We start from the raw sequence: 19,047 nt of genomic DNA on the forward strand, positions 1-19,047 counted from the left end.
TGAATAATTATTTTAATGTATTGCTGCATTCGATTTGCTAGTATTTTGTTCAGGATTTTGGCGTCCATGTTCATCAGGGATATTGGCCTGTAGTTTTTTTTGTTTGTTTGTTTTCCTGTAGTGTCTTTTTCTGGTTTTGGAATTAGAATTATTCTGGCCTCATTAAACGAGTTTGGAAGTCTTCCTTCTTCTTGAAGTCTTTGAAATAGTTTGAGGAGAATGGGTGTTAGTTCTTTCTTGAATGTTCGGTGATACTCCCATGTGAAGCCATCTGGGCCTGGGCTTTTGTTTTCTGGGAGAGTCTTGATTACCTCTTTAAATTCCTTAGTTGTTATTGGCCTGTTCAAGTTTTCTATTTCTTCCCAGTCCAGTTTTAGGAGACTGTGTTTCCAGAAATGTGTCCATTTTGCTTAGATTGTCAAATTTGTTGCTACATAGTTGTTCATAGTAGCTGTTAACAATCTTTTGTATTTCTGTGGTGTCAGTTGTTACTTTTCCTCTTTCATTTCTGATTTTGTGTATTTGGGTTCTCTCTCTTTGTTTCTTGGTGAGTCTACCTAAGGTTCCATCAATCATGTTTATCTTTTCAAAAAACCAGCTTTTTGTTTCATTGATCCTTTGAATTGTTTTTTTGGTCTTTATGTCATTTATTTCTCCTCTGATCTTTACTATTTCCTTCATTCTAGTTGCTCTGGAGTTTTCATTTTGTTTTCTTTCTAATTCTTTAAGTTGTGAGGTTTGACAGTCAATTAGAGATTTTTCTTGTTTCTTGAGTTAGGCCTATAGTGCTATGAACTTCCATCTCAGAACAGTTTTTGCTGCATCCCATAGATTTTGTGTTGTTGTGTGTTCATTTTTATTGGTTTCCAGGAAGTTTTTAAATTCTTCTGTGATATCCTCAGTAACACATTCATTGTTTAATAACATGCTATTTAGCCTCCATGTGTTTAAAGGTCTTTACATGTTCTTGTTGCATTTGATATCTAGTTTCATGCCATTGTGATCTGAGAAGATGCTTGATATGATTTCAGTCTTCTTGAACTTGTAGAGATTTAGTTTGTGTCCTATCATGTGGTCTATCTTTGAGAATGTCCCATGTGCACTTGAGAAGAATGTGAATTCTGTAGATTTGGGGTGTAATTCTCTGTAGATATCTATTAAGTCCATTTGGTCTAGTGCTTCATTTAGAGTCTCTGTGGGGTTTTTTTGCTAATTTTTTGTCTAGAGGATCTATCCAATGTTGTCAACAGGGTGTTGAAGTCCCCTGCTATGACTGTATTGCTGTCGATTTCTCCTTGGATGTCCTCCAGAAGATTTTTAATATATTTTCGTGCTCCTATATTGGGTGCATATATGTTTATCAAGGTTATATCTTCCTGTTGGATAGATGCTTTCAATATTATGTAGTGGCCTTCTTTGTCTCTAGTTATGGCCCTCATTTTGTGAAATCTATTTTATCATATATGAGTAGTGCTACCCCAACTTTTTTTTTGCTTTCCATTTACTTGGAAATTTTTTTCCATCCCATCACTTTCAACCTATACGAGTCCTTTATTGTGAGGTGGGTCTCTTGTAAACAACATATAGATGAGTCATGTTTTCTTATCCAATCAGCTACTCTGTGTCTTTTTTTGGAGCAATCAGTCCATTTACATTTAAGGTGATTATTGATATTTATTTGTTTGTTGCCATTTTTGTATAGTGTGGTTCTATTTTTCTTCTCGTTTCTCCTGCTAATTACAGCAGTCCTTTAACATTTCTTGCATTGTATTCCCTTAATGTAGCTAATGTATTCCCTTAGCCTTCTTTTGTCCGGGAAGCTCTTTATTTGACCTTCTATTTTGAATGATAGCCTTGCTGGGTAGAGTAGTCTTGGATTCAGATCCTTGTTTTTCATGAGCTTGATTACTTCATGCCATTCCCTTCTGGCCTGTAGTGTTTCTTGTGAGAAGTCAGCTGAGAGCCTTATGGGTTTTCCTTTGTAAGTAACTTGCTTATCTCTTGCTCCTTTTAGGATTCTCTCTTTGTCTTTAATTTTTGGCATTTTGATTACTATGTGTCTTGGGGTGGGCCTTTTTGGGTTCTTCTTACTTGGGGCTCTCTGTACTTCATGAACTTGAATGCCTTCTCCCTTCACCAAATTAGGGAAGTTTTCTCTCACTATTTCTTTGAATATATTCTCTAACCCTTGCTTTTTTCTTCTTCTTTGGGGACTCTTATGATGCAAATATTATTACATTTCCAGTTGTCCCACAGTTCTCTTAAGCTGTCTTTCTGTTTTTTAATTGTTTTTTCCTTTAGGTGTTCTGATTGGTTAATTTTTTTCTACCCTGTGTTCTAATTCACTGATCTGGTCCTCAACTTCCTCTACTCTGCTTTTTAGACCTTCCAATATGTTTTTCATTTCAGATATGTCATTTTTTATCTCTTCTTGATGGTTTTTAATTTCCAATTGGTTTATTTTCAGCATCTCTATGTCCTTACTCATTCTGTTGAGCTTCCTCAAGATCATGGCTGTGAATTCTACTTCTGTTAACTTGCCTAACTACTCCACGTTGATCTCATCTTCAGTGGAAATCTCTTGTTCTTTCATTTGGCTTCTGTTTGTGTGTTTCACCATTTTGGCTATCACAGTGGGCTTTGGAGCCTGTCAAGTTTTCCCTGTGGTGTTGGTGTTCTGCTGTTTGGGGCTCCCTCTCCTGGGTTTAGATGAGTGAGGGAGGACCCACGTAAACATCACTGACAAGTCTTACTTTCCTGGTTAAAGTTGCTAGCCCAGGAAAGGTACTGTTATCCTCTACCTTTTTGCCTGGAGGCTAGCAGTCAAGGTTACTTGAAGAGTTTTAGGTTGTCAGTTGATTGAAAAACTCCCTCAGGTGCTTAGCATAAGGGGATTTCCCGAGGGTGGGGCAGATGCTGGTTGTTAATGAGCCTAAATTAGCATTGCAATGGCCCACAGGTTGGGGTTGTATCGCCAAGGGAGGGGCTCCTGCCTCTCCCCAGAGCCCTGGGAAGGAGCAATATGGCCACCGTCCTGCGTGGCAGCAACTCAGCAAAAACTCTGAGTGCCCACACAGTTCCAGTTCAGTCTGCCCTCCCTCTGCTGGAGCCCAAGGTCAGTGGCTGTAGCTAGTTTAGCCTCTGTCCCGGCTCTGCACTGTGGAACTGCTTGGGACTTTAACCCGAGGGCGCTGTTCACAGCTAAGGCCGCTGCCAAGCTGCCGACCGTGGGCTTCCAGCCCCCGTCTCGCACCTTCGCAATCCTACCAGGATCAAGTCAGTGTCCCTGGTTATATGGTCCTCGGAAGCTGCTTTTCTGTGCTTTTTTCCATTGATTTGTCTGTGTTATAGTTGTAATACCAGTTTGGTTCTGGGAGAGGATCTGTGTAGCTTCCGTTCACTCTGCCGCCATTTGGATCTCAGTATTCTCCTTTTTAACTCTCATTTCTTTGCAGCTTATCTCGTTATTTATCCCTCTGGTTCCCCATGTCTCTGTTTTTCCCTCTGCCCCTTCAAAATATTCATATGAAGTTAATGTTTAAAACTGGTTTAATTTATGTTTTGTACTCTTAATTTGAAAATCAAGCAAACCTACATGTAAATAATGGCTATGGCTACTTTGAAGTAAAGTAGCATTCTAGTCCTTAAACACTGCCCTATTTTTTCTGGAGAAACTAAAATCAACCAGGAAATTTATTTACTTGTGGAAATCCATGCATTTATTCAGCTTAACTGTTTGTCAGGCACTAGATATAAAAATAAATAATATATACTCTCACATTCCAGGTTCATGCTGTCTCTATACTGGGTAGAGTCCAGACTATGTTGTAATAAACAGACTGCCCAAATATGGTACCTTAAATAATATAGAACATTGTTTCTCTGTCCTATATAATAGTTCAGAATGAGCAGTTCTGGGCTATCAGGGTGGCTCTGCCTCCACATCTGCTTTCAGGGTTCTCTAGTCATTGCCAATTCCTTGCAAGTAGGAAGGAGAAAGAAGAAGCCTAGGGCAAGTGGGCACACATAACTTCTCATGTCCCATTGATTCAAACTTAGTTACATGACCAAAACTACAGCAAGAGAAACAGAGAATACAGAGAGGCCCAAACAAGGTGAACCCAAAGAGGTCAACACCATCAAAATACCAAAGGTTTAATACAAAGAAAGAATCTTAAAAGCAGCGAGAGAAAAGCAGTTAATTACCTACAAAGGAGCTCCCATAAGACTGTCAGCTGATTTCTCAAAAGAAACTTTGCAGGCCAGAAAAGTGGCAAGAGATATTCAAGGTGGTGAAAAGCAATGACTTACAACCAAGATTACTCCATCCTACAAAGCTATCAGTTAGAATCGATGGACATATCAAGAGTTTCCCAGGTAAGAAAAAGCTGAAGGAATTCATCACCATCAAACCTGTATTGTATGAAATGTTGAAGGGTCTTCTTGAAGGCAAACAAGAACAAAAATATGAACAATAAAATGGTAATTAATACATATCTATCTTTGTTGCTTGCCAGATGGGTGGGGGATGGAGGATGGGTGAAAAAGATGAAGGAATTAAGAAGTACAAATTGTTTGTTAGACTGATGAATCTCAAAGGGAATGGGGGAAGGGAGGGTGGGATGAGACAAACAAAAGAACTTCTATGCATATATGTATCACCAATGGACACTGACAATAGTGTGGGGAAGGCAGGAGGGGGGTGGAATTGGGGAGGAGGGGGTCAATGGGGAAAAAGGAGAGAAACATATGCAATACATTCAACAATAAAGATGAGTTTAAAAGTGAGAGAGGGAGAGATGGAGAATATAGTCTCTAGTGTGTTGCCATGTGCCATCTAGAACTTATGGAGTTGTGTTATTCAAGGAAAACAATGAGAATAGATACTGAGAGCCAATTAGTGGTCTTTCTCACAGACTCATGGCAAAGAAAGATACAGTAATAATAAAACAATTGCAGTAAAGGCTAGTAACTACTAAAATAAGTTTCACTGGCAGAACAAAGAGAGGACTCATCATCTGTGTCTAGGGTGGTCCTTGATGCTGGGACATGAAGGATATGTCAGTAGTAAGAGAAATAACAATAGGAACAAATAACACTAGAAAAAGAAGTGGCTTTCAGTAATGATATCAGATTGAACACCTGTATCTATTTTAGCTTTTTTCTCTGAAATCTTGCTAAAATGATAGTAGTTTTGCTGTGTTTGTTTGTTTATTTTTAACCATAAACCCTTAAATGAAAATAGGTAAGGAAACAACAGCAATGAAATTTGGAAAGCAGGAAAGCAGATGGAGGAATTAGGTAAATTAATTAGCAGATTCAAGAAAACTGACTTCTAAGCTAATGGTGGAAAAAACTAAAAACCAACCCTGTATTTATCATTAAATCCCCTAAAGACTCAGGAAATGGTGACACCAGATACTTCTGGAGTGAGAAAGCTAAAGTAAGGATCATTGCTGGTCAGCTTGTTTAAGAGAGATTGGATCCTCACATCTCCTCCACCATTCCACACACCAGGTAATTTTCTCTCCCCCCACATTAGCAAAAAAATGAAAATTTATTCTTTGAAAATAACTAGACATAGAGCCTCTGCCTGGAAGACCAGGCATAGCTGAGTCTGGGCTCCCTTGTTAAAGGTAAGGGCTTTAACAGTGTAAATAACATGCCCCATTTGGGTGGCAAGGAAGCCAGTGCTGTTGGCCTCATGCAGTGGGAAGAGGGATAGCGATAGTATTCTTTGCAAATGTGAGAAAAGGATGTTATGTATTGTCTTGCTTGAGGTAATTAGTCACTGTGGATATCAGGAAAGAGAACTTGTTAAACCAACTTAGCAAACCAGGTCTGTGTTCTTTCCAATTTGCTGGGTGAGGTTGTGTAAATGGTCAAGTTGATATTTAAAGAAGAAGAAGAAAAAGCGTCCTCTCTCCTCCAAAATTAAGGACAAATTATAAGTAGTAAGAATAAAAGAGTTCCGTTTCTTGGAATTGAATCATGTTACATTTATGATAACTTCATGTGTTTGAGGTATTTATTTGCAGTGATGTCTGAACACTGTTTTTTTTTTTTTTATTAATTTATTTTTGTTACACATGTTTCTCCTTTTTTTCCTTATTGACACCCTCCTCCCCATCCCCCCACCTCTTCCCCAGCTTTGTCGTCCGTCTCCATCGGTTATGCATACATGCATATAAGTTCTGTGGTTTATCTGTTCCCCTCCCGACCCCCTCTTCTGAGGGTTGTCAGTCTGTACCCTACTTCCATGTTTCTGGGTCTACCCTATCCCTAAGACTGTTATGTTCATTATATTCCACAAATAAGTGAGATCATGTGATATTTGTCTTTCTCTGCTTGCCTTGTTTCGCTTATGATAATATTCTTTTTTTTTTTTTTTTTTTTTTTATTCACGTTTTATTTTAAGTGATGTTAATTACAGCATTTGAAAGGGATGATCTAATTCCACACAATGGAAGACTCTAAAATGTACCCATTAAACTGCTAAAAAATAAACCGAGTGGCGAAAATACAACAGAAGTCTAATTTAGGTTCCGAGCGTTGTCACCATGTGATTACAGTCACAGACTCTTCCCAGCTTGCAGCTGGAGTTCTTAGAAGCTATTTCATACTCTGATGCAAGGGCAAAAAACCACAACATGAGAGGGAATTAAGTCCTGAATTATTGGCTTCATCACATCCACCTTCTCCACCCCAAAATGGCACAAAAGAAACAACTACCACACCCTGCAGACTACTTTTGGTGCAAAAGAGGGTGAAAATAGGTTGTGAAGATGTCTAAAAAAAGTCCTGTTAGATGAGTTTGTAAACACCATCAAACAGTGAGCCTCTCTCAGTTAGGGTAGGAAATCAAAGTTCAGTTCTCAGGAAGTCACAATTTCATACATTTAAGCAATACAAATTTACAAAGTGCTTACAAGTCATCAGCTTCCACTTGCAGCCATTTCTAGATAAAAAAGAAACCTAACATCTCTAGAGGGGCTGCCAAGTTCCCCAAAGTCTACAGCTGAAAGGACCTGTTCTGGAATTGGGTTTCTTTTGTACCTCTGAAAGGGTAACACTTTAAAGCTGAATCATCTTTAACCTGGAGGTCTAATGTGATATTTAGCAATACTTGCATCCCAGACATACAACATTAAAAGGTACACTAAATTCTGAAGGTAGCTATGCTGCAAAATAGTTTAAAATTAAACAACTGTACAGTCTTCATTTATGCTTGAAATTCCAGTCCTAGACCAAGCTTGTGGCCACCAGCATTGACATTCGTGCCATCCAACAGAGGTGACAGTGTCAGTTTGATACCTGGCTTTAGTGTCTGAGTGTATCCTAACCCTATCAGGCTGGAGTTGTTCACTTTAGCCGAGAAGCACGCATCAGGGTCGATCTGATACTTGGCTGCCATTCCGAAGCGAGTGTTACTGTTTCCTGCTGTCCAGGCTAGATTAACGGCAGTCTCCAACTTTTTATTCACCTTCTGATAAATGGAGCCACCAAACTCTGTCCCGTCGTTTACATTAGTGTGAAGCTGGAATTCATCAGTCTTGTAGCCAACCGAAAAGTTGCTCTGGGTCACTCGAGACTTCTCTGTCTCAAAATTCATCTGGTAGCCAGCCAGCCAGCCCTCAAAACCCAGCACCAGGGCGCCCCGGATCGAAGGCCCGGCTATGTCGAAATCCACGTCGCAGCCCAGGTTGATGTGCTCCCGCTTATACCCTGTCTTGATTTTAGCATTTTTTCCCCCAGTATTTGGTGAGAAGGATGAATTAAAGGTCAGCTTCAATCCACGTGCAAGCTGATCTTCCACAGTGATCTCCGTGCCTAGTGTATTGTCCGTGTTCCATTTCTCCGTAAACGTCAGACCGTATTCAGTCCACCTGTACTTGGTTTCCAGACTGCCCGTCACTTTGGTGGTCTCAGTGTTGGCTGAACCTGAGCTTGTAAATTCCAGTCCATTCTCAGATTTTGTTTTCAAATCAAGTTTTATTAAGCCAAACCCGTAGCCCTTGGTGAAGACGTCCCTGGCAGATTTGCCTAGGTCAATATACATGGGAGGCACAGCCATCTTCTGCTCAAAGGCGGTGGTGGTGGCGGGCTGAGCTGCGGTGCGGAGCGATGATAATATTCTCCAGGTCCCTCCATGTCATCTCAAAGGATAAGAGATCTTTCTTTCTTACAGCTGCATAGTACTCCATTGTGTGTATGTACCACAACTTTTTTATCCATTCGTCTACTGATGGGCACTTGGGCTGTTTCCAGATCTTAGCTATTGTAAATAATGCTGCTATGAACATGGGGGTACATATATTCTTTCTAATTGATGTTTCAGGCTTCTTAGGGTATATTCCTAGAAGTGGGATCACTGGGTCAAATGGAAGTTCAATTTTTAATTTTTGAGGTAACACCATAGTGTTTTCCATAGTGGCTGTACCAGTCTGCATTCCCACCAGTAGTGTACTAGAGTCCCCTTTTCTCCACACCCTCGCCAACACTTGTTGTTTGAGGCTTTGTCGATGGCAGCGGCCATTCTTACAGGTGTGAGGTGATACCCCATTGTTGTTTTAATTTACATCTCTCAAATGATTAATAATGTTGAGCATTTCTTCATATGTCTCTTGGCTATCTGTATGTCCTGTTTGGAGAGATGTCTATTTAGGTTCTCTGCTCATTTTTAAATCTGGTTCTTTTTCGTCCTTTTGTTGTGTTGTATGAGTACTCTATATATTTTGGAAAATAACTCCTTATCTGATGTAACGTTGGCAGTTATGCTCTCCCATATAGTGGGTTCCCTTTCCATTTTGATGGTTGTTTCTTTTGCTGTGCAGAAGCTTTTGAGTTTGATGTAGTCCTATGTGTTTATTTTTTCCTTTGTTTCTGTTGCCTTAGGTGATGTATCAGTGAAAATTCTGCTGTGTATGGTATCCGAAATTTTGTTGCCTACATTTTCTTCTAGAATTTTTATGGATTCATGAGTCACATTTAAGTCTTTTATCCATTTTGAATTTATTCTTGTGTATGGTGTAAGTTGGTGGTCTAGTTTCATTTTTTTGCCATGTAGCTGTCCAATTTTCCCAACAACATTTATTAAAGAGACTGTCTTTACTCCATTGTATGCTCTTGCCACCTTTGTCAAATATTAATTGAGCATATTGCCTTGGGTCCATTTCTGGGTTCTCTGTTCTGTTCCACTGGTCTACAAGCCTGTTTCTGTGCCAGTACCAGGCTGTTTTGATTACAGTAGCTTTGTAGTATAACCTGATATCTGGTATTGTGATCCCACCTACTTTGTTCTTCTTTTTCTAGATTGCTGTGGCTATTCGGGGTCTTTTTTGGTTCCATATGAACTTTTGAAGTATTTGTTCTAGTTCTGTAAAATATGTTGTTGGTATTTTGATGGCGATTGCATTGAATGTATAGATTGCTTTGGGTAATATGGACATTATAATGATGTTAATTCTTCCAATCCATGAACAAAGTATGTGCTTCCACTTTTTTATATATTCCTCTATTTCTTTTTTCAATGTCCTGTAGTTTTCTGAAAAATAGGTCCTTTACTTCTTTGGTTAAGTTTATTCTTAGGTATCTTAAGTTTTTTGCCACAATGGTAAATGGGATTGTTTTATCAGTGTTTCCTTCTCTGAGTTCATCATTGATGTATAAGAATGCTGTTGATTTCTTGACGTTAATCCTGCTACTTTACCAAATTAATTTATTAAGTCTAGTAGATATTTGATGGAGTCTTTAGGGTTTTCTTTGTATAACATCATGTCATCTGCAAATAATGACAGTTTCACTTTCTCCTTTCCAATTCGGATCCCTTTTATTTTTTCTTCCTGTCTGATTGCTGTGGCTAAGACTTCCAGTACTATGTTAAATAAGAGTGGTGAAAGTGAGCATCCTTGTCTTGTTCCTGTTGTTAAGGGAAATGCTTTTAGTTTTTGCCCATTGAGTGTGATGTTGGCTGTAGGTCTTTCATATATGGCCTTTATTATGTCGAGATATGATCCCTCTATTCCCACATTGCTGAGCGTTTTTATCAGAAATGGATGCTGGATTTTGTTGAATACTTTTTTAGCATCTATTGATATGATCATGTGGTTTTTAATCCTTCATTTTGTTTATGTGGTGTATCACATTTTTTGATTTGCGAACATTGTACTAGCCTTGTATCCCTGGGATGAATCCCACTTGGTCATGGTGAATAATTTTTTTGATGTATTGCGGGATCAAATTTACTAGTATTTTGTTAAGGATTTTGGTGTCTATGTTCATCAGGGATATTGGCCTGTAGTTTTCTTTCTTTATAGTGTCTTTTTCTGGTTTTGGAATTAGAATAATGCTGGTCTCATAAAATGAGTTTGGAAGTCTTTCTTGAAGTTTTGAAATAGTTTGAGGAGAATGGGTGTTAGTTATTCTTTGAATGTTCAGTAAAACTCCCCTGTGAAGCCATCCAGGCCTGGGCTTTTGTTGGCTGGATTAGTCTTGATTACCTCTTCAATATCCTTAGTTGTTATTGGTCTATTCAAGTTTTCTGTCTCTTCCTGGTCCAGTTTTGAGAAACTATGTGTTTCCAGAAATGTGTCCATTTCACTTAGATTGTTGAATTCGTTGCCATATAATTATTCATAGTATTTGTTAACGATCCTTTGTATTTCTGTGGTGTCTGTTGTTACCTCTCTTTCATTTCTGATTTTGTATATTTGGGTTCTCTTTCTTTGTTTCTTGGTGAATCTAGCTAAGGCCCTTCAATATTGTTTGTCTTTAAAAAAACAAAACAAAACCCAGCTCTTTGTTGAATACTGGTTTTGGGGGGGTTTTTTCCCCTATGCATTGCCTATTGTCAGAGTGTTGTTTTTAAAATCATATTCATGTTCTCCTGCCAGGGAACCTTTATACAGACGCAAACAAACAAATAAATAAAAATACTTCCAGATTCTCAGAAAATAAGGTAGAGAATTGAAAATTAATAGGAAGGAGAATTCAGTCATGACTTTGGACACAGACATAGTGTGTAAGTCTACAAAGCCAGTGCCCATTGGAACAGTGGGCCTGGGTGAAGGGTCATATTGGTAGGGCTACGAAATAAAGAATAAAACAGGAGGAGGAAAAAATGACGGCGAAGTGAATGGAGGGACCCAGACCGTCTCCCAAGACCAAACTGGATTTACAACGAAAACAAAGGCAAACCATCAGGAAAGGGCAGCCGAAGGACACCTTGGAGGACCACTTAACCAGAAACACCCACTCAGTCCTGGTAGGCTTGCGAGGACAGGAGAGGGGACCAAGAGCCCAGGGTCTGCAGCGGCCTGGGCAGGGGCCAGGGAACTAGAGGGGAAGTTAATTTCACCATCTTTCTTCCCACCGTGCATGGCCCTTGAAACTCTGTAGCCGGCTAGACTCTCCACTAAAGGTGCACAGACTCCTGGCCCCCAGGGAACTGGGCGGGACCAGGGAACTCAGAGGGACCGGGGAACTAGGCGGAAAGTTAATTCTACTGCCTCCCCTCCCGCCATGCAAGGCCCTGTAGCCACTGAAGCCACACAGACTCCTGGCCCCCAGGGAACTCGGCGGGACCAGGGAACGCGGCGGAAAATTAATTCTACCGCCTCCCTCCCTGCCCTGCACGGCCCTGGAAACTCTGTAGCCGCTGAAGCCGCACAGACTCGCAGACCCCAGGCAACTCGGTGGGACCGGGGAACGCGGCTGAAAGTTAATTCTACCGCCTCCCTCCCTGCCATGCACGGCCCTGGAAACTGTAGCCGCTGAAGCCACAGACTCGCAGACCCCAGGGAACTCCGCGGGACCGGGGAACGCAGCTGAAAGTTAATTCTACCGCCTCCCTCCCCGCCGTGCAGGGCCCTGGAAACTCTGTAGCCGCTGAAGCCACAGACTCGCAGACCCCAGGGAACTCGGCGGGACCGGGGAACGCGGCTGAAAGTTAATTCTACCGCCTCCTCCCCGCCGTGCAGGGCCCTGGAAACTCTGTAGCCGCTGAAGCGGCACAGACTCGCAGACCCCAGGCAACTCGGTGGGACTGGGGAACGCGGCGGAAAGTTAATTCTACCGCCTCCCTCCCTGCCGTGCACGGCCCTGGAAACTCTGTAGCCGCTGAAGCCGCACAGACTCCTGGCCCCCAGGGAACTCGGCGGGACCGGGGAACGCGGCGGAAAGTTAATTCTACCGCCTCCCTTCCCGCCCTGCACGGCCCTGGAAACTCTGTAGCCAGCGAAATTCTCCACTGAAGCTGCACAGACTCGTGGCCCCCAGGGAACTCAATGGGACCGGGGAACTCAGTGGGAAGCTAATCCTACTGTCTCCCTTACCACCCTGCATGGGCCCTGGAAACTCTGTAGCCAGCTAAACTCTCCACTGGAGCCGCACAGACTCGAGGGCCCCAGGGAACTCAGCTGGACCAGGGAACACGGTGGGACCAGGGAACTCCGCGGGACCAGGGAACTCAGCAGGAAATTATTCCCACCGCCTCCCTTGCCACCCTGCATGGGCCCTCGTAACGCTATTGCCTGCTAAACTCTCGGCTGGAGCCACACAGACTCCCGGAGAACAGGGGACTTGGCGGGATTAAAGTGGGTCCTCCCTGGAGCATCAAAACCCAGGAGAGGGAGCCACAAACAGCAAAACACCAACACCCACTGGGAAAATTTGACAGACTCCAAAGCCCACTGTGATAACGAAAATGTTGAGAAACAGAAACAAAAGCCAAATGAAAGATCAAGAGACCTCTACAGAAGATGAAATAAATGAGGTGCAGTTAAGCAAGTTAACAGAACTAGAATTTAGAGCCATGATGTTGCGGAAGCTCAACAGCATGTGTAAGGACATGAGCAACATGAGTAAAGACATAGAAATGTTGAAAATAAACCATCTGGAAATGAAAAACCAACAGGAAGAAATGAGGAATGACATATCAGAAATGAAAAACACACTGGAAGGTCTAAAAAGCAGAGTAAGGGAAGCTGAGGACCGGATCAGTGAATTAGAAGACAGGCTAGAAGAAATCAACCAATCAGAAAACCAAAAGAAAAAAAAGATTAAAAAACAAGAAGAGAGTTTAAGAGAATTGTGGGACAACTGGAAACGTAATAATATTCATATCATAGGAGTCCCTGAAGAAGAAGAAAGTAAGCGAGGGCTAGAGAATATATTCAAAGAAATAGTGACAGAAAACTTCCCTAATTTGGTGAAGGAAGAAGGCATTCAAGTTCAAGAAGCTCAGAGAGCCCCAAGTAAGAAGAACCCAAACAGGCCCACACCAAGACACATAGTAATCAAACTGCCAAAAATTCAAGACAAAGAGAGGATCCTAAAAGCAGCAAGAGATAAGCAACAGGTTACCTACAAAGGAACCCCCATAAGGCTCTCAGCTGACTTCTCACAAGAAACATTACAGGCTCGAAGGGAATGGCATGAAGTAATCAAGGTCATGAAAAACAAGGATCTGAATCCAAGACTGCTCTACCCAGCAAGGCTATCGTTCAAAATAGAAGGTCAAATAAAGAGCTTCCCAGACAAAATAAGGCTAAGGGAGTACATTAGCACCAAACCAGCACTGCAAGAAATGTTAAAAGGACTGCTGTAATTACCAGGAGAAATGGGAAGAAAAATAGAACCACACTAAACAAAAATGGCAATAAATAAGTACATATCAATAACCACCTTAAATGTAAATGGACTGAATGCTCCCATAAAAAGACACAGAGTAGCTGATTGGATAAGAAAGCAAGACTCATCTATATGCTGTTTACAAGAAACCCACCTCACAACAAAAGACTCACATAGATTGAAAGTGAAGGGATGGAAAAAAATCTTTCAAGCAAATGGAAAAGAAAAAAAAGCTGGGGTAGCAATACTGATATCCGATAAAATAGACTTCAGATTGAAGGCCATAACTAGAGACAAAGAAGCCCACTACATAATATTGAAAGGATCTATCCAACAGGAAGATATAACCTTGATAAACATATATGCACCCAATATAGGAGCACCAAAATATATTAAAAAATCTTCTGGAGGACTTCAAAGGAGAAATCGATAGCAATACAATCATAACAGGGGACTTCAACACCCTGCTCACATCACTGGATAGATCCTCTAGACAAAAAATTAGCAAGGAAACAGAGACTCTAAATGAAGCACTAGACCAAATGGATTTAATAGATATCTACAGAGAATTACACCCCAAAACTACAGAATTCACATTCTTCTCAAGTGCACATGGAACATTCTCAAAGATAGACCACATGTTAGGGCACAAAGTAAGTCTCTACAAGTTCAAGAAGATTGAAATTATATCAAGCATCTTCTCAGACCACAATGGTATGAAACTAGAAATCAATTGCAAGAAGAACATACAAAGACATTTTAACACATGGAAGCTAAATAGAATGTTATTAAACAATGAATGGGTGGGTCACCGAGGAAATCAAGGAAGAAATCAAAAACTTCCTGGAAACCAATGAAAATGAGGACACAACAATACAAAATCTATGGGATGCAGCAAAAGCAGTTCTGAGAGGGAAGTTTATAGCACTACAGGCCTACATCAAAAAAGAAGAAAAATCTCTAATACACTACCTAACCTCACAACTTAAAGAACTAGAGAGTAAACAAAAAGAAAACCCCAGAGCAAGTAGAAGAAAAGAAATAGTAAGGATCAGAGCAGAAATAAACGACATAGAGACCAAAAAAACAATCCAGAGGATCAATAAAACAAAGAGCTGGTTTTTCGAAAAGATAAACAAGATTGATGGACCCTTAGCTAGACTCACCAAGAAACAAAGAGAGAGAACCCAAATACATAAAATCAGAAATGAAACAGGAGAGATAACAACTGACCCTACAGAAATACAAAAGATCGTTAACAACTACTATGAAAAATTATACGGCAACAAATTCGAAAATCTAAGCGAAATGGACAAATTTTTAGAAACACATAGTCTCCCAAAATTGGATCAGATAGAGATTGAAAACTTGAACAGACCAATAACAACAGAAGAAATTGAAGATGTAATCAAGACTCTTCCAGCAAACAAAAGCCCAGGCCCAGATGGCTTCACAGGGGAGTTTTACCGAACATTCAAAGAAGAACTAATACCCATTCTCCTCAAACTATTTCAAAAAATTCAAGAAGAAGGAAGACTTCCAAACTCATTTTATGAAGCCAGCATAACTCTAATTCCAAAACCAGAAAAAGACACAACAAAGAAAGAAAACTACAGGCCAATATCCCTGATGAACATAGATGCCAAAATCCTGAACAAAATACTAGCAAATCGAATCCAGCAATACTCCAGAAAAATTATCCACCATGACCAGGTGGGATTCATCCCAGGGATGCAAGGCTGGTACAATATTCGCAAATCCATAAATGTGATACACCACATAAATAAATTGAAGAATAAAAACCACATGATCATATCAATAGATGCTGAAAAAGCCTTTGACAAAATCCAGCATCCATTTCTGATAAAAACGCTCAGCAGTGTGGGAATTGAGGGATCATACCTAGACATAATAAAGGCCATATATGAAAGACCTACAGCCAACATCATACTCAATGGGCAAAAACTAAAAGCATTTCCCTTAAGAACAGGAACAAGGCAAGGATGCCCACTTTCGCCACTCCTATTTAACATAGTACTGGAAGTCTTAGCCACCGCAATCAGACAGGAAGAAAAAATAAAAGGGATCCAAATTGGAAAGGAGGAAGTGAAATTGTCATTATTTGCAGATGACATGATACTGTACATAGAAAACCCCAAAGACTCCACCAAAAGCTTACTAGACTTAATAAATGAATTTGGCAAAGTAGCAGGATACAAAATTAACGTCAAGAAATCTATGGCATTCTTATACACCAATGATGAACTCACAGAAAGAGAAACTAAGCAAACAATCCCATTTACCATTGCGGCAAAAAAATTAAGATACCTAGGAATAAACTTAACCAAAGAGATAAAGGACCTATTCGCAGAAAACTACAGGTCATTGAAAAAAGAAATAGAGCAAGATGTAAAAAAGTGGAAGAACATACCCTGTTCATGGATTGGGAGAATTAACATCATTAAAATGTCCATATTACCCAAAGCAATCTATAGATTCAACGCAATCCCCATCAAAATACCAACGGCATACTTCAAAGAATTAGAACAATTACTTCAAAAGTTCATATGGAACCAAAAAAGGCCTCGAATAGCCACAGCAATCTTGAAAAGGAAGAACAAAGTTGGAGGGATCACAATACCAGATTTCAGGTTATACTACAAAGCCACCATAATCAAAACAGCCTGGTACTGGCACAAGAACAGGTATATAGACCAGTGGAACAGAATACAGAACCCAGAAATGGACCCTAGGCAATATGCTCAATTAATATTTGACAAAGGTGGCAAGAGTATACAGTGGAGTAAGGACAACCTCTTTAATAAATGGTGCTGGGAAAATTGGACAGCTACTTGCCGAAAAATGAAACTAGACCATCAACTTACACCCTACACCAAAATAAACTCAAAATGGATAAAAGACTTAATTGTAACTCATGAATCCATAAAAATCCTACAGGAGACTGTGGGCAACAAAATCTCAGACATCATACGCAGCAGAATTTTTACTGACACATCACCTAAGGCAATAGAAACAAAGGAGAAAATGAACACATGGGACTACATCAAACTCAAAAGCTTCTGCACAGCGAAAGATACAATCATCAAAAAGGAAAGGCTACCCACTGTATGGGAGAGCATAATTGCCAATGATATATCAGATAAGGGGTTAATTTCCAATACATATAGAGTGCTCATACAACTCCACAAAAGGAAGACAAAGAATCCAATTAAAAAATGGGCAGAGGAACTAAATAGACACCTCTCCAAACAGGACATACAAATGGCTAAGAGACATATGAAGAAATGTTCATCATCACTAATCATCAGAGAGATGCAAATCAAAACAACAATGAGGTATCACCTCACACCTGTCAGAATGGCCGCCATCAACAAATCATCAAACAACAAGTGTTGGCGAGGGTGTGGAGAAAAGGGGACTCTAGTACACTATTGGTGGGAATGCAGACTGGTGCAGCCACTATGGAAAACAATATGGTGTTACCTCAAAAAATTAAAAATTGATCTCCCATTTGACCCAGTGATCCCACTTCTAGGAATATACCCTACGAAGCATAAAACACCAATTAGAAAGAATATATGTACCCCCATCTTTGTAGCAGCACTATTTACAATCGCTAAGATCTGGAAACAGCCCAAGTGCCCATCAGTAGACGAATGGATTAAAAAGCTGTGGTACATATACACAATGGAGTACTACGCAGCGGTAAGAAAGAAAGATCTCATCCTTTGAGACTACATGGAGGGACCTGGAAAGTATCATCCTAAGTGAAACAAGCCAAACAGAGAAAGACAAATTTCATATGATCTCACTGATTTCTGGAATATAATGAACATAACAGTTTGAGGACAATCCCCTAAGGAGTGGGGAGGTGAGAGAGGGATGAACAACAGAATTTATATGCATGTATGCATGAACAGTGGACATGGACAACAATCGGGGGAAGGGGCAGGGAGGGAAGGTGAGGGGGGAATCAGTGGAGGGGAAAAAGGAGAATCATTTGTAACAAAAATTAATCAATAAAAAAAAAAGAAAAAAAAAGAAAATCAATAAAAAAAAAAGAGGAAAAAAAGTGAATTTAATGTTAACACAAACATTAATAAATGTCTTTTTTAGATTTAAAAAAAAAAGAATAAAACAAAGACACACACAAAAACTGAGGATTTTCAATAAATGTATGCATGCTGGATGCTAAGTCTGTCTAGTCCTTTCTGCCACTCAGCTCCCAGAATGCTGGCAGTCAGGCCTTCACCCTTTAAACAGGACATTGGTGAAATCATTTCTGAAGAATTGGACCAGGGCAAGATGAAAGACTTAAGATACCAACATCAGAGTTTCCTCAACTAAGTAATCCAGTCTAAACATTTTACAGTGAGGTTTTTAGTCTCAATTGGGAATATTTCTTGTAATATGAACCTAGAAACCAAAACAAACAGAGATCAAAAGCAACCAGAGATAAACCTAATAAGAGAGAGGGAATGTTAAAACAAACAAACAATAAATCCGCTCTTAATTTCCTCAGAAAGATAATAGGAAGCCCTGGACGATTTGGCTTAGTGGTTAGAGCATCAACCTGCAGACCAAAGGGTGGCAGATTTGATCCCTAGTCCCCTTTTGGGGTCATATAGGAGGCAACCAATCAATGTGACTCTGTCACATCAATGTTTCTCTCTCTCCCCCTCCCTTTTCTCCCTTCCACTCTATCTAAAAAGTCACTGGAAAAATATACTCAGGTGAGGCTTAGCAACAACAACAAAAAGATCAAGGATATCAAAATTACAACTAAACGACAGAACAACCATCATTCAGAACCACCTGAAACCTAGATGAATGGAAGTCCTACAACTAGGGATTTAAAGAAGAAGCCACATAGAGACTGGTAGGAACTAGGAAGACACTGAAGGGTCCAGTGGCACAGCCTCCCTGATCACCCAAGCTGGGAAGCATATCTTGACTGCGAAGGTCCCCCCTTAGGAGTGAGGGGGTCCCAGCCCCACACCAGTCCCCCCATCCCAGAGTTCTAGTGCCAGGAAGAGAAGTTATCCTGATTTCTGGCCATGAAAACCAGATCTTTGTGGCTGGTCTTTGTGGCTGAGTGAGATGGAGGGCTTCTGAAGTCCTAGGCAGTTCCTCTTAAGGGCCTGCACATGGACTCACTTGCTCTGAGCTCCAGTGCTGCAGCAGCAGCTCAAAAGATTCCAGTGACATACAGGGAGGAGCTGAATTGCCTGGCATCAAGGTGAGAAATGCAGGAGTAACTTTCCCAGACAGCACAGCTGGCAGAGGCCATTGTTCCTTTTCTGAGCCCTTCCCTCACAGAGCAGGCAGGCAGGTGCCACATTTGAGTCTCCATCAACCTGGCTCACATTGTTTGCCCTACCCTGGTTCTTACCTGAG

General features: G+C 40.6%; 2 protein-coding genes across 2 annotated transcripts in view; one reads left to right on the plus strand and one right to left on the minus strand.

Annotated features, from left to right (window-relative positions):
• The window catches only part of RAB39A (RAB39A, member RAS oncogene family), a 48,083-nt gene that overhangs the window by 13,001 nt on the left and 16,035 nt on the right, over positions 1 to 19,047 (plus strand). The window lies entirely within an intron of this gene.
• On the minus strand, positions 7,223 to 8,107 carry LOC118627971 (voltage-dependent anion-selective channel protein 1-like). Its single transcript, XM_036258565.1, has one exon. It carries the CDS (start codon positions 8,072 to 8,074, stop codon positions 7,223 to 7,225), a length of 852 nt encoding a protein of 283 aa, XP_036114458.1. The 5' UTR covers positions 8,075 to 8,107.

The sequence above is a fragment of the Molossus molossus genome, unplaced genomic scaffold, assembly GCF_014108415.1.
Source record: "Molossus molossus isolate mMolMol1 unplaced genomic scaffold, mMolMol1.p scaffold_m16_p_13, whole genome shotgun sequence".
In the NCBI taxonomy this organism is placed as follows: domain Eukaryota; kingdom Metazoa; phylum Chordata; class Mammalia; order Chiroptera; family Molossidae; genus Molossus; species Molossus molossus.